At 33.6% G+C, this 16095-nt stretch overlaps 1 protein-coding gene across 6 annotated transcripts in view; it reads right to left on the bottom strand.

Moving 5' to 3' along the window:
• CNTLN (centlein) overlaps nt 1-16095 on the bottom strand; it is a 366668-nt gene that overhangs the window by 257643 nt on the left and 92930 nt on the right. For all 6 annotated transcript variants that reach the window (XM_073021629.1, XM_007969157.3, XM_073021630.1 and 3 more), the window contains exons 3-5: nt 15875-15959; nt 6367-6501; nt 5582-5761 (exon numbers count right to left, since the gene is read on the bottom strand). In XM_073021629.1, coding sequence (XP_072877730.1) covers nt 5582-5761; nt 6367-6501; nt 15875-15959 — 400 coding nt within the window. The remainder of the gene's footprint in view (nt 1-5581; nt 5762-6366; nt 6502-15874; nt 15960-16095) is intronic.

Raw genomic sequence — 16095 nt, 5'->3', positions numbered from 1 at the left:
AGCCAAAACAAAACACATGATCATTTCAATTGATGGTGAAAATCAACATTGTGTCATGATAAAAACTCTAAAAAAAACTGGATATAGAAGGAACATACCTCAAAACAATAAAAGCCATAAATGACAGCCTGGAAGCTAGTATCATACTGAATGTGGAAAAGCTGAAAGTTTGATGCTAAAATCTGAAACATGACAAGGATACCCACTTTAACCACTGTTATTCAGCACAGTACTGGAAGCCCTAGAGCAATCAGACAAGACAAAGACAGAGCATCCAAGTTGGAAAGGAAATAGTCAAATCATCCTTGTTTGCCGATGATATAATCTCATATTTGGAAAAACCTGAAGACTCCACCAAAAACCTATTAGAATGAATAAACAAATTCAGTAAAGTTGCAGGAAACAAAAGTAACATACAAAAATTAGCAGCATTGCTATAGGCCAACAGCGAACAATCTGAACTGAAAAAACAATTAAGAAAGTAATCCTACTTATGATAGCTACAAATAAAATTATATACCTAGGAATTAACCAAAGTAGTTAAAGATCTCTACAGTGAAAACTATAAAACATTGATGAGAGAAACTAAAGAGGACACCAAAAAAAAAAAAAAAAAAAAAAAAAAGGAAAGAAATACCTTGCTCATGGATTGGGAGAATCAATATTGTTAAAATGTCCATACTGCCCAAAGCCATCTACAGATTCTATGCAATCCCTATCAAAATACTAATGACATTCTTTGCAGATTTTTTTAATCTGAAAATTATATGGAATCACAAAAGACCCAGAGTAGCCAAAGCTATCCTGAGCAAAAAGAACAAAACTGGAGGAATCACATTACCTGACTTCAAATTAAATTACAAAGCTATAATAACCAAAATGACATGGTACTGTCATAAAAACAGACACATAGACCAATGGAGCAGAAGAGAGAACTCAGAAATATGGTGATACATCTACAGCAAACTCACTGTTAACAAAAGTCCCATGAAAATAAATACATTTGGGAAGACAGTCTCTTCAGTTAATGGTGCTGGGAAAATTGGATATACATATGCAGAAGAATGAAACTAGACCCCTATCTGTTGCCATATACAAAATTCAAATCACAATGGATTAAAGACTTAAGTCAGACCTCAAACTGTGAAGCTACTAAAAGAAAACATTGCAGGAACTCTACAAGACACTGGACTGCACAAAGATTTCTTGAGTAATATCCCACAGGGACAGGAAACCAAAGCAAAAATGTACACATGGGATCACATCAAGTTAAAAAGCTTCTGCACAGCAAAGAAAGCAATCAACAAAGTGACAATATCTGCAAACTATCCATCTGACAAGGGATTAATAACCAGAATATATAAGGAACTCAAACAACTCTATGTGAAAAAAAATCTAATCATCTGATTTAAAAAGGGACAAAAGATGTGAATACACATTTCTCAAAGGACAAACAAATGGCAAGTAGGTATTTGAAAAGACATGGATATCCACTCTTTCTCTATTTAACACTATGCCAGGATTTCCAGCAGGAAAGTATAAAATAAAATGAAATTAAAAGCACTCAGATTAGAAAGGAAGAAGTGAAACTATGTCTACTTGCAGATGTCGTGATATGACATGTAGAAAGTCTTAAGGAATCTACTAAAAATATATATATATCAGAATTAGTTAACCTATTCAGAAAGGTTGCAGTATACAAGATCAGTATACAAAACTCAATTGTGTATCTATACATTATGAATGAATGACCTGAAGAGAAAATTAAAAACAGTTCCCATTATAATAGCATCAAAAATAATAAAATATTCAAGAATGCATTTACCCAAAGAAGTGCAAATTTATACCCTGAAAGATACAAAACAACTGAAAAAATTGAAAAAGACCAAAATAAATGGAAAACATCACATGTTGATGGATCAGAAGATTCTTAATATTATTGAGATAATAATACTCCCCAAACTGATTTACTTATTCAAGGCAATCTCTATTAAACTCTCTGATGGCTTTTTTGGCCAGAAGAAAAAAGATAACTTTTTTTTTTTTTTGAGATGGAGTCTCGCTCTGTCGCCCAGGCTGGAGTGCAGTGGCCGGATCTCAGCTCACTGCAAGCTCCGCCTCCCGGGTTTACGCCATTCTCCTGCCTCAGCCTCCTGAGTAGCTGGGACTACAGGCGCCCACCACCTCACCCGGCTAGTTTTTTGTTTTTTTTGTTTTTGTTTTTTTTTGAGACGGAGTCTTGCTCTGTGCCCCAGGCTGGAGTGCAGTGGCGGGATCTCGGCTCACTGCAAGCTCCGCCCCCCCGGGTTGACGCCATTCTCCTGCCTCAGCCTCCTGAGTAGCTGGGACTACAGGCATCCGCCACCGCGCCTGGCTAATTTTCTTGTATTTTTAGTAGAGACGGGGTTTCACCATGTTAGCCAGGATGGTCTCAATCTCCTGACCTCGTGATCCACCCACCTCGGCCTCCCAAAGTGCTGGGATTACAGGCTTGAGCCACCGTGCCCAACTGAAAAATGATAATTCTAAAATTCATATGAAAATATAACAGACACAGAATAGCTAATCCAGAAAAAGAAAAAATATGGAGGACACATATACCCCAATTTCAAAACTTGCTACAAATCTGCAAAAATCAAGAGAATGTGGCATAGGCAGGAGGACAGATGTATAGATCAAATAAATAGAACTGAGGTCCAAAAATGAACGCTTATATTTACAGTCAACTGATATTCAAAAATGGTATCAAGACAATTCAGTGGGGAAAAAATAATTTTCTTCAACAAATGGATCCAGTATGTACACAAAGGATTTGAATAGACATTTCTCCAAAGATAGTAATACATGAAAAGATGGTCACCATCATTTACCATCAGGAAAATGTAAATCAAAACCACAATGATTTGAGACTAGCCTGGCCAACATGGCAAAACCCCATCTCTACTAAAAATACAAAATTATCTGCATGTGGTGGCACGTGCCTGTAGTCCCAGCTACTCGGGAGGCTGAGGCAGGAGAACAGCTTGTATCCAGGAAGGCAGAGGTTGCAGTGAATCGAGATCAGGCCACTGTACTCCAGCCTGGGTGACAGAGCAAGACTCTGTCTCAAACAAATGAACAAACAAAAAACCATAATGAGATATCACTTCACATCCCTGAGGTGGCTATAACAAAAAGGGCAAAAAATTACAAGTATTGATGAGAAGATGGAAAAATCAAAACCCTCATAGTGTCTGAATGTAAAATGGTGCAGCTGCTTTGGGAAATAGTCTGGCAGTTCCTCAAAAGCTTAAAAACAGTTACCATATGACTCAATAATTTCACTCCTAAGTATATACCCAAAACAAATGAAAATATATGTACATGTAGGAAATAAAAAGTAGTATCTTTTCCTTACCCATAGCAAGGTTCATGGTTGACATCCCGGTAATAAAAGACAAATTACTAAGGGAAAAATATAACATTTATTTAACCAAAGTTTTACATGACACAGTAGATGTTGGAAATGAAGACCCAAAGACCCAGGGAAAACTGTGTGTTTTTATGGACAGTCATGCAAAACTGTGACTGGAGGACAAAGGCATATGATCCTGTGGTAAAATAAACTTATTAGAAAGGACTGTTTGTTCAAATTCTTCTTGGACTCTAGGTACGAGACAGAACCTCTCTGAATGAGGGTGGTAAGATCTACTTTCCAGGAAGGTAGCTATGAGAATTCTTTTATGATCATGCTTCATGGGAGAAAGCTGGGAGAAGATCAGTAAACAATCTTGCTGCTTTCGTGGATACTGAGTAAATGATGTGGACCATCACATCCAAAAATAAATTATAAATAGATTAAAGACTTTAGGGTGGGGAAAACTTTGTCATATAAAACTTTTAAAGCAAAAACATTTGAGAAGAAAATAACAAAATGACTACCAAAATTCACAAACTTTTGAAATTCCAGTTTTCCTTATTCAAGGTTTATAAACAGAAGGTATTTATAAGATACAAAATATTAGTATGCAAAATAAATAATGAATGCCCAAAAAGCAGTAAGAAAAAGACAATAACCCCATTAGAAAAAAAATGTTACACACATACAAGTCACAGCAAATCCCAGAACTGATTATTCAAAGAGAATAAATAAGGAAATAAAAATTATCACCAAATAATCATGTAGCTGTGAATTAACACAAGTACTGGTTTACCCTTATCACACTTCCAAATTGTTTAAAGTTTGCGCAGAAGCAGAAACTGATACAAAAATTAAGAAAATAAATCCACCAGAATTCAGTTCTCTCAATGGCTCAGTCAACCCATGATTGTGCACTAATAGACTTAAATATTTCCATAAATAATCTGCAACAGGATTATACTCCGAGAAAGATGTATCCTTCTCCCCAACTTAAATATTCTTGCATACATGCATATACACACCCATACATCCATACATATTACCATCGTCCCTCAGTATTCCTGGAGGATTGAATGCAGGACTCTCCACAGATACCAAAACCCAAGGATGCTTTAAGTCTCATATATAAAATGGCATAGTATTTGCGAATACCCTACACACATTCCCACATACTTTAAATCATCTCTAGATCACTCAAAATACCGAATACAATGTAAACAGCTGTTATATCGTATTTTTACTTGTATTGTTTTCTATTATTGTATTGTTACTTTTAATTGTGGTTTTTTTTTTCTGAATAGTTTGACCCACTGATGCAGAACCTGCAGATACATATGGTCAACTGCTTATAACTATTGAATAGCTCTGTGTGTGTGTGTGTGTGTGTGTGTGTGTGTGTGTGCGTGCGTGTTCTTTTTAGGGGTATACACATTGAGAGACCACCATATTTACTAGCACTAAAATCTGGATCTGGCCTTTTCAACAAAATCTATAGTTAAAAAAAAAAAAAAACATGCAATTTAATAAGAAAAGAAATTAGCAAAAACCTCTAAAGACAAAGAGAATGCCATAAAAAAGTATTATTTTGAAAAATACTCATAAAAAAATGTAAGAAACCACTGCCTCACTTGATTAGCCTTTTAAAAAGGGTATAAGAATATAATGATTGATTGTAACTTTTATCTTCTATAAAAATAAAAATTTCCCACAAATAAGGCCCTTTCCTTTAAAGTCAAAGAAAGCACCACCATAGAACCACATATTTGTATTGTTTAACAGTTCAGTATTTTTTATACTTTATATTTTAAAGGATCTAGAAAATAGTCTTAAAAACCATATTGCAATAAATTCTAGCTATCTTTGTAAGTTTAAGCCTTAAGTAAAAAAGTTAAAACCCATGATTCTAAATATGTTATTTGAAAACACATTTTATTTCAAAATGCAATAGCCTTTATTTTTTAATGATTACATTTTAGGATAACCATTTGAAGTCAGTTTCCTGCTTTGCAACATCAATTTTTAAAAAGCTGTGGGTCTTAAGTGAAAGAATATAAATTAATGCTAGTCCCCACTGGAGGATATGAATATATAGCTTGTTATTTAAAGAAAATAACATGTATTAAACTTCCTAGAAAAAGTTAGATCCAAAAGAGGAGTATGGATTCAATTCCTATTGTATACCTTTATTTTTGCATCAGTGCTATATTTTTCTTTTCTCCAATGTGCTTCCTGCTTCCTCAGTTTCTCCAGGTCATTTAGCAGGTCAGTGCAGCGGGTACTTAATTTATTGTTTTCCTCCTCCAGATTTTTTATAATTAGTCTATTTTGCTCTTCTTTGTTCTGTACACACTCTTTAATGTCCTGTAGAACAGAACCACAAGGGCAAATAAACAAAACAAAAACCCCAAAAATGGTGAGAATTAATCAGCAAATACAAACTGTGCAGTTTTACCCTCACAGAAGCTTCTCCTATATTTGATAGCCAAGGTCACCTGTGTACTTTTATTGGCCTCTTTTCATGCAGGTGGATGGGTCATATTTTTTCACTGGATGACAGCTTTGATGAGTACACATTTGCAAAGAGCCCATTAATTGATCAAGCTGCCTTTGATGCTGTCCCCAGCTATTTTTGAGACCCATACAGATATATCCTCCCAGACCTGGGTTTTATCAATTAATAATGCCAATCCCATCAGAATCTAATTACAAGAAGCCACATATTCACACTCCTACTTTCTTAGCTCCATTTCCATCATTAACTATTTATCTAAAAGTTATAAAGCTTGGAGTTCTAGCTTTAAAGCATCCTTATCAGAGTTTTTGCATGTGAGAAAACTGTATGGTACAGGAGGGCCTAAGGCAATTTTTCCTCCAAACCTGTCACTTTCTGTGCCACAAAGGCTAACAAAGCTTAAAGCAGAACTTCAAAGCAACAGTCCCACAAAACTATGTACAAGTCAACACACCTTAATTTCTTGACTTTTATCTTTAAATTTCTTCTCCAACTCACTGAATTCTTTCCTTAAGAAAGCATTTTCTTCATCTACTGCAATTTTCCGTTTTACAAGGTCATTTATTTCCTGTTTCAGTACTGATTCTCTCTGTGGAAAAAATTTAAATTACTGGTGAGCTTTTATTTCTAAGAAAAAATATTTTATTTCAAAGGTTTTACATTTTGATTTGCTAATGTTATGATTAATTAGCTTTCGTAATAATGTCTGTCACCAAAATTCTCATCTCCTGAAACATGTCCATGAATTTTTAACTAAAATGTGCAAGTACAGGGCCTATTTATGTTGAAGAACACATAAAAACTGGACACTAAATATTAAACCACACTCAGAAAGCAAACTTTCAGAATTTAGGTGTGTAACAGGAGAAAAACAAGATTTTACAAACCATTCTAATTAAAGAAAATATATTTATAGCTAACGTAATTCCTTATTCTTTTATTTGAATGTCATTTAGAAGGAACTTTTCTGAAAAACTATTGATTTTGTAAAAGCATAAATCACTTTAAAAATTTTAAAATGGCAAGTTTGTTTTAGTACTAATAATATCTTGCTCTGTAGCCAGAATATTTAGAATGTTAAGGCTGCCATAATTTTTAACCAAACATTCTTCTCACATGTGAGATACCTAAATTACACCTACGAGGTGGATGTATCCATGACTCAATTTTTAGCTTCCCTCGTTTCTCTGGACATCTTTTCTCTCAGAAAATGTAGCGCCTCTCTTGGCTGCTAATCTTACCTCTGTCTGAAAGACTATCTAATCTATATTCCAGCCCTCACCTTCCCAATCACCAATCTCATATTTCCAGCTATACAAGACCCCTCCCTTTGGATTGTCTACTACCTCAAACTAACTTGCTAAAAATGGAATCCATATCCTGATACTCTTTCCTAAACTTCTTCAACTTTTATCAATCCCTCCATTCTTTGAACTAATATTTATTAAACACATACTATCTAGCCTGACACAATTACTGGAAGCCTCCAAGTAAGACTCAATAACACCTTCTGTCTATCAACCAAGAAAGAGAGACATCAAGATAGAAACACTTTTTTTTAAGTAATACGCTCAGTTGACCTTTATTCCATTTCTGATCTATCACTGATGCTGATTCCTTTATACTCTCATATTTCCTCCTTATCAAACTGTCTCCAAAGGACTTGGGAATAAACCGAAAATGAGAGGAAGATCCAGGATTATGATGAAAAGTGGATTTTTAGAAATAAAGTGAAAATATATTCAACATTCTATTTTATTTATTTATTTTTTAAGAGACAGGGTCTCGCTCTGTCCTGTCACCCACTCTGGAGTACAGTGGCACAATCATGGCTCACTGCAGCCTCGAACTCCTGGACTCAAGGGATCCTCCCATCTCAGCTTCCCAAGTAGCTAGGACCATAGGTATGTGCCACCAACCCAGCTAATTTTTAATTTTCTTCATAGAAATGAAGTCTCACTATGTTACTCAAACTCCTGGACTCAAGCAATCTTCCCAGCTCGGCCCTGCTGAGATTACAGGTGTGAGCCACTGTGCCCAACCTCAATACTCTAATTTTTAAAAGTGTAATATTAATTATTGATTTTATTTTATTTATAGGTAAAAAATAATTTAGATACTGAATACACACAAAAATAATCTGTGATAAATGTGTAAAGAATTTTTTTTTAAAAAAAGTAAAAGGAGCGGCCCTGTATGTGCCAACATTCAGCTAGGAAACACAACTGTACCATTATCTTTGATATCTCATGTATGACCCTTTATCCTCTAGTACTTCCTATTCCCTCCAAGGGTAAGCATTATCTTGAAACCCTGATTCTTATCTTTGCCTTGCTTTTCTTTATAGTTCAAAGACAGATATATGTCCCTATTTAATATGCTGTACAGTTTTGCTTACTTCTGAACTTAAATCTTATTATACATATTATGTAGCTTGCTATTTTTGCTCAACATATGTTTCCAAATTTATTCATAATAATGAATGTAACTGTAGATCAATTACCTTGATGTAATTAATCCATCAGATATTATTAATCCATCAGATAACTATGCTCTATTTATCCATCTTTTATCAGTGTGTATTTCAGCTATTTCCCATTTGAGGTAAAGGGGTATACAAACAATACTGTTATGAACACTCTTAAGCATGACTCCAAATATTCATGACCAAGAATTTCTCCCAAGCAGTGTTTTTCAAACTACAGATTACAATCTAGTAATGGATCATTAAATCGATTTAGTTACAATAATTGGTATTTTTTTAATCGGATTATAATACAATAGAAAATATCAAGGTAATAGGCACACATTCTTAGCAATGAAACTACAGTTATAGGAATAAACTTACAAAACAGACATGCTTCATAAATTATTTTCTAAACTTTTATCATATTTAAGATTTTTCTTGTATTTAAATATTAGTAAGTTCACATTTGATATAAAAATTTTCATGTTTACCTTAATTATATGTACTAAAAATAACTATTATTATGTGAAACTTTTATTTTGTGTGTGTATAATGGGTCATGAAGTAAAATGTACTTCAGGGATAATACTAACAAAAGTTTGAAGAACACTTCTCTGGATTATATCCACTTAGAGGTGAAATTGCTAAGTCAAAGACTATTCGCATTTCAGGAGTTTTCATTACTCTACCTCCCCACCAACACTTAACTCTCAGGGTTGGAAATTTTTTTAAATCCAATAAGTACAAATGGCATCTCAGTTTTTAACTTTTCTGTTCTATTTTAATTATTAGGCCGTATCAAAATGTGCCTGACATCAATCAAATAACATAAAAATAGATGCATAAAAATGGCTCATCCACAATTTACAATCACTTTTTCTACTCTCAGCTAAGTCTTATGCTCCTTTGAGACTCAACTACCACCTCCTCAATAAATGCATCCCTTACTATCCCAGTATTTTGTAATTCTTGCCATTTCTAAATTTTTGTGTTATTATACATTTGACACATAACAAACTACCTAGTGTTGCTAATAATCTCTCTACTCATAATATCTCCCAAATTGGACTGTTAACTGTTTACAGATGAGATTGACACTAAATAATAAATTCAATAATATAAGCATTAAAACTGTCTGTAAAATACCCATAAGTCTATCCTTTGAAGAAAAAAATGACAAAATTTGAGCCTATCTTGTCTATTCTGGAAATTACTTAAACTCTAGGAAGAACACTGACCAACTGACAAGTTTTAAAAGGGTTTTCTCATTACAGTGAACTAAACTTAACAGGCACTGACAATATAAATGATACCAACAGAGAATCCTTTCATGAGAATTATTTAATAATTTAGATTTTGGCATTTGAGTGAACTTATAATAGTAATTCAAAAGGACAAACAGACTCAATCTGTAAATTAAAAAGCATAATAAGATTAAAAAATTGCTTAACAAAAACTATCATATTCCGATAATTAGTTTAATATTACATTGCATAATATAGTTTCTTATATCACAAAATCATTAAAGTAATAAGTTAAAGATTTTCTCCCAATACAAGAGCACTGTAAACTCTAAAAGTGTAAAAGTTCGTATAAATCAACATATTATCCTAATAAAATATACCCTCGATAATCTAAATAATGAAAGCACAGATATATACAGTTAAAGTTCATTTTAAAATTAAGCTTTATTAATATTTTTCAACAAAACTTTCTGAATAGAGGCAGGTCAATTCTTAATAGTCTGGCTTGAGTTAATATTAAAACAGCAAACAGAATTCAGAGGAACCATAAAGCATTAAGGGGTGACAAGAGAGAGAATGTCTGGAACAAATAATTTATTACAGATAAGCCATGAAATGAATAATTCAAATAATGGTCAAGAAAAGTCTACAGAGTAACAAGAAAATAATAGTGAGTATGAAGCAGGGATAAAAATGTGTGGGGGGTGGGGAAGGGGCATAAGGCCCAAACTCTATTAGGCAATACTTGAGCATAGTTAATTTATTATTTATACTGACCTATTTTCAAAATGGACATGAAACTTTTAACAAAAAACAAACAAAGCAGTAATTAAACCACAATAACTAAAACAATGATAAGTGGAGAAAAAGGAAGGGATAAAAGTAATTGAAATTAAGAAATTAAGGAAAAAAGGAAATATAATGTTAAAAAGCAATTATCATCTAATTAAATACAATATACTAGGTTATCATAAGTCATGCTATCAAAGCACAATACTAAAAGGGAAATGTATTACATTATTTTATAACAGTGACAAAGCTAAAACATAGTCTTACCCAAAAAAATGGCAATTCTTTATACTAATAATTATTAGATTGTACTCTACAAAAGTTTTTCTGCAACCAGCGGGAAAAAAAAAATCTGTGTGTATAACTTTCTAGTAATTTCACCAGATAGAAGTAAGATTTAAATAAGCTAAAGGATTTGTCATTCTAATTCTTATTCTATCTCATAGCTATAAATCTTGAAAATTAGGAGCTATTTAATATTTTTCAGTGGAACAACAATTCAATGGAGGGGGCTTCTGGTTTCCAGTTCAGCATGTAAGGAACTTGACAGTCGTCTTTCTCATTTACACAATAAACAAAAAAGCTGAACAAACTGAAAATCAACAACTCTTTTCAGATCCATCAGAGAATTGAGACTATCTAGCAAACCAACGTCCCCAAAATTGAAGAGACAGGCAAACAGAGAGAATAACAACTTAATGGAACAGATGCCCAGGAGAAAAACCTTTCACAGGAGCCAGCACCAGGGTGGAAAAACTTATTCTGTAATTAATGAATTATTAGAAGATCAATATGGACAAGTCTGAGAGTTTAAAACTCAAGGATGGCCCAGTTTTGGGCAGGGGAAGGGGACAAACAGCACTCAGAGGAATCATAAAACAGTAAGAGGTGACACATTTTCATAAGTGTAACCTACTGGATCCCTGTCATGTTGCCACAGGGAAGATCAGACAATAATTCCTTCCTGTTTCCAGTATGTGGAGGGAGAAAGTAACCATTTTTAAACACACTCAGAGTATTCTTTTCTTCTTACCAAGGCCTGCCGTCGAGAAAAACTATTTTACCAGAGCCCAGACTCATGGGGTTTTACCTGAGCCTAACTAACCAACTTGGAGAAGGGAAATACCCAACTCAAGCACCTTCTAGCCTTCCTGTCTCTTCTAAGGGGATAAGGGGAGGGGGAAAACAAACAAACAAAAAACTAAGAAGCACTTTTGAAGGTCACAATTCAGAAGTACAGCTCACCAAAAGATTGAAACCTAAACATAACACTACAGACAGCTTCCTCTCCTCCCCCAATACCCCACCACCACATCAATGGGGCTATTGTATAATTAATAGGTTTGACCAAAAACAGCAGTTTAAATAGCAACTATTAAATTAAATTGCCTCTGTAGGTAGCTAACTGTAACCTAACAATATGTAAACACAACCCTACTTGAGAGTATATTTTTGTACAGTAGCCAAGTCTCAGCCAATCACAGCAGCCAAGCATTGAGCCAATCACAAGGGCAAATTGCCAAAACATGTCCAAATAAGGCAAACTCCAAACTGTAACCAATCTGGCTATTTCTGTGTGTCACTTCCATTGTCTGGTTATACATAGTCCCAGCCCACATTGGGAAGCAGAGCTCTCTGAACCACTTTGAGTGTTACCCACCTCAAAGTGAAACACCTGAGTGTTACCCAATTCATGAATTTTTTTTCATCTCAATTAAACTCCATTGAATTTAATTTGTTTAAAGTTTTTCTTTTTAAGAAAATCGAATTATGCATATCAAGGATATTTATAAAGTATCTACAAAACTTCAAAAAAGACATGGATACCAGAGTTTTATCTCTAACTCATACCACAGCGAACAGTGGAGACAGCCTAATCTCTAGCCAGATAAACATAAAATCTATTTACCCCAGCTGTTTTTACCCATTTGGTTAATTTTATATGTCAATTTGGCTATACTACCCATGGTACACACATTCTTACCTAACACCAGTCTAGATATTATTGTGAAAGTATTCTTTAGATGTGGTTAACATTTAAATTAATGGGATTTTGAGAAAAGCAGATTACCCTTCATAATGTGGGCTGGCCTCATCCAATCAGTTGAAGGCCTCAAGAAAATACTATGATCCCCAGAGCAGGAAGAAATTCTACCTCCAGACTACCTTAGGATTTGCAATGTAACATAAAGTCTTCCCTAGGTCTCCATTCTGACGGACTGCCCTGCAGAGTTACTTGCCAGCCCACGACTGCGTGAGCTATTACTTAAAATAAAACAGTATACATATGTAACAAACCTGCACGTTAGGCACATGTACCCTAAAACTTAAAGTATAATAATAATAATAATAATAAGAAGAAGAAGAAGAAGAAGAAGAAGAAGAAGAAGAAAATAAAAAATAATAATAATAAAATAAAACAATCAATCAATCAATCCCTCTATCTCCCCACCCCATAATGTCACATTTCTTCATTCCTTTCCATTACTTTGTCAGAGTTCAGTGATCTCTTAAAATGTCATATGCCATCCCCCTTATATTGCTTTCTAAAACTCATTTTAAAACTTCATGACTGCTAAATGTAATGTCTTTTTCAAAAACCCATTCCATTTTTTGTAGCATTTTACAATGACAACCTTTTGCTTCTTGCAACTCTCTTCTCTCAATTCATGAGATACTGCATTGTACTTCCAACTCTTTTCTCTCAATTCATGAGATACTGCATTGTACTTCCTCCTTACTTATCTAAAGTCTTTTAGTCTTTTTTACTACAATTTTTCCTTCCTCATTAAAAAATCAGTAAATATCTTGTTTTCAAAGTTTTCACTGCTTAAAGTCTTCCCTCTAACTAAACCATTAAATACTCATAACTCCAGGTAAAAACTCTCTCCCAAGTATCAGATTCGTGCTTCTAACAGTTTGCTAAATATCTCTAAATGGAATTCCTATCAGCATCTAAAACATGAACTTTCTACAAGAAGCTCAAAACCTTACCTTCAAAACAATATATACTTCCTGAAAATAACCCTCTTTTTGATAATAATGCCACTGTTCTCCTGGTTTCTCCAAGCTTAAAACCTGAGTCATTTTCAAAATTACTATGAAGTCCTTACGGTTCCATTTACATGCCTTTCATTCCTGCCAACCTAATAATTCAGGTCCATGTCAGTGGACCTGACTATGAAATAACTATTAATAATTACTTGCTGGGTATACAGTCATCTGTATGAGACTAAAGAGTGGATGAGAGAGAAATAGACTGCCCTCATAGAAACTACAAAGTAGTGTAGGAGAATATGGCAATTTCCACCTTACTTCTATCCTCACCTAATCATCAAAGATATTTAAAAAGCATTAAAGGCAAGAAATGTAATTCTGAATATTCTACAACACCATCACAGGATAATATATACATTTAATACAATATTTTATTGAACCTAACTGAAAATATACCTTGTACAAAGTTATAACCATCATTGCACAAAAATGAAATGATTAATCCTAAGAAATTTGGGTCCCTACAAAGTAAATGATTTCTCTTATGAGAGTTTAGTATGTTATATATAAGCTATGTGATTCCACTCAAAAGATAAATAATGAAATAATCTCTACTCAAGGATGCAGAAGTAGACAAAGAATTTAGCAAAGAAAAGGGGGAAATATATTTTCATTTACAAAAGGCAATGTTTTCTAAGGGTATGCTATGGTTATCCAAAGCTGGTAAACCAAAGAGCATTCACTAAAGCTCTGCAAACTTAATGCCTAAGGATATTAAAAAGACCCATTTTCCCAAAACCCATTTTCCTTCTCTAACAGAAGAGAGGTATAATTGAGGAAGAGCCTGCTACACTTGTATCTACATTTTCTCAAATCACCTGAATCTTGGGGTAGCCAAATTTTTTTCCAGTAAAATGTGAATACAAATGATGTTTACCATGTCTGGGTCATAAGGCTGTACTTGTTAAGCAGCTTAGCCTAATCTAATTAATACACCAGGCACATGACAACATTTACCTATTTTAGAGTATATTTTAATATTGTTTGATACTTGGGTGGTAAACACAACTGTTTCTTTCCAGAACAAATTTACTAAAATGTTATTCTTAACATTTTATCATTATAGTACCAATTATGACATTTTCTATAGGAAAAACTCAACTGTGGAAAAGGTATAAATTTCAGATTTGTATGTTATATTGGAATCAATATTCCTTTTTAGAACGAACTGACAGAAATGTAGGGAATGGAACTTTTACTCTTTTCATGAAACAACTTTATAACAATAACTGATCCTAGATCAAAGTTCTCATGAACCTTTCATTGGTTAGAAAGGAAAATAAATTCAAAAGTCAAAACAGCATAGTTGCCAAAAAGGTACCTCCCAAGAAAAATTATAGTTTATTTGCTCCATAATGAGCTTGAGTATAAAATGAATTTAAATATTATATAATGATATTAGCCACTCTTAAAATAAATTTCTTTCACTTCTTTTTTGAGATGTTTATATCTTGAAAATTGCTCCAGAAAGCATGACCACATACACTTTTGGGTGATTACATACTGATTATACAATCACACATAATTTTACATATTACATATAAATATAAATATATGTAATTGTATAATGTACTGATTATACATAAAAGATAGGACTGTACTTGATATAGTGTGAATATTTGTCCCTGCCCAAATCTCACATTGAGTTGTAATCCCCAAAGCTGAAAGTGGGGGCTGATGAGAGGTGTTTGGGTCATGAGGGTAAATCCCTCATGGCTTGATGCTGATTTTGCATAGCGAGTGAGTTTTCACGAGCTCTTGTTTAAAAGTGTGTGGCGCCTCCCTCACCATGCCCTGTCTCTCTCTCTCTTGCTCCTGCTATAACCATGTGAAGTGTCACATGCTTTGCCTTCTGACATGAGTAAAGCTCCTTGAGGCCTCCCAAGAAGCAGATGTTCCTGTGCGTCCTGTACTGTCTGCAGAACCATAAGCCAATGAAACCTCTTTCTTATTAATTACCCAGTCTCAGGTATTTATTTATAACAGTGGAAGAATAGCCTAATATAGTATTAATACAAAAATACAAGTTTTAAGTGTAAATAATACGACCTCAATTTTTATCTTTTCTACAAATAAAGTCATCTGAAAATTTACAAGCTTCAGAAGTAAATGATAACTGCTAATAATGGCAAAATTCAACAAAACAAATAATAATAGCTACATACTATTATAAAACTGTAACATTATACAAAAAGTTACAGCCTATTAATTCAGAAAACAAAAGGGTACAAGCAAAGTATTAATAATGAAGAATAATCTTACTAGTGACTTCAAAATAGTAATGCTTTAACATAATAAGGACCCTAATATTCTCAATAAACACTATTGCAAAACAAAAATAATTTTAATGATCTACTACCCAAAACAAGTATAGTGATTTTAAATATTTTTATTATAACACCAACCTGTTCAAATTCTTGTATTTTGGCATCCTTGACTTGCAGAATTTCTAGAACTTTTCTGTCTTTACCTTCAGATTTCTGTTTTTCTCTAGATACAAAAATATATAGAGTTTATTAGTCATAATTGGTAGCTAATACTTTAAATTTTCATATCCCAAATATTAACATCACTTTAAAATATAGAAAATTAAATTATCTTGAGTTGACAGCTCTTTCAGAATTAA

The sequence above is a fragment of the Chlorocebus sabaeus genome, chromosome 12, assembly GCF_047675955.1.
Source record: "Chlorocebus sabaeus isolate Y175 chromosome 12, mChlSab1.0.hap1, whole genome shotgun sequence".
NCBI classification, from domain to species: Eukaryota; Metazoa; Chordata; class Mammalia; order Primates; family Cercopithecidae; genus Chlorocebus; species Chlorocebus sabaeus.
This window is presented reverse-complemented; position numbering and strand designations above follow the sequence as displayed.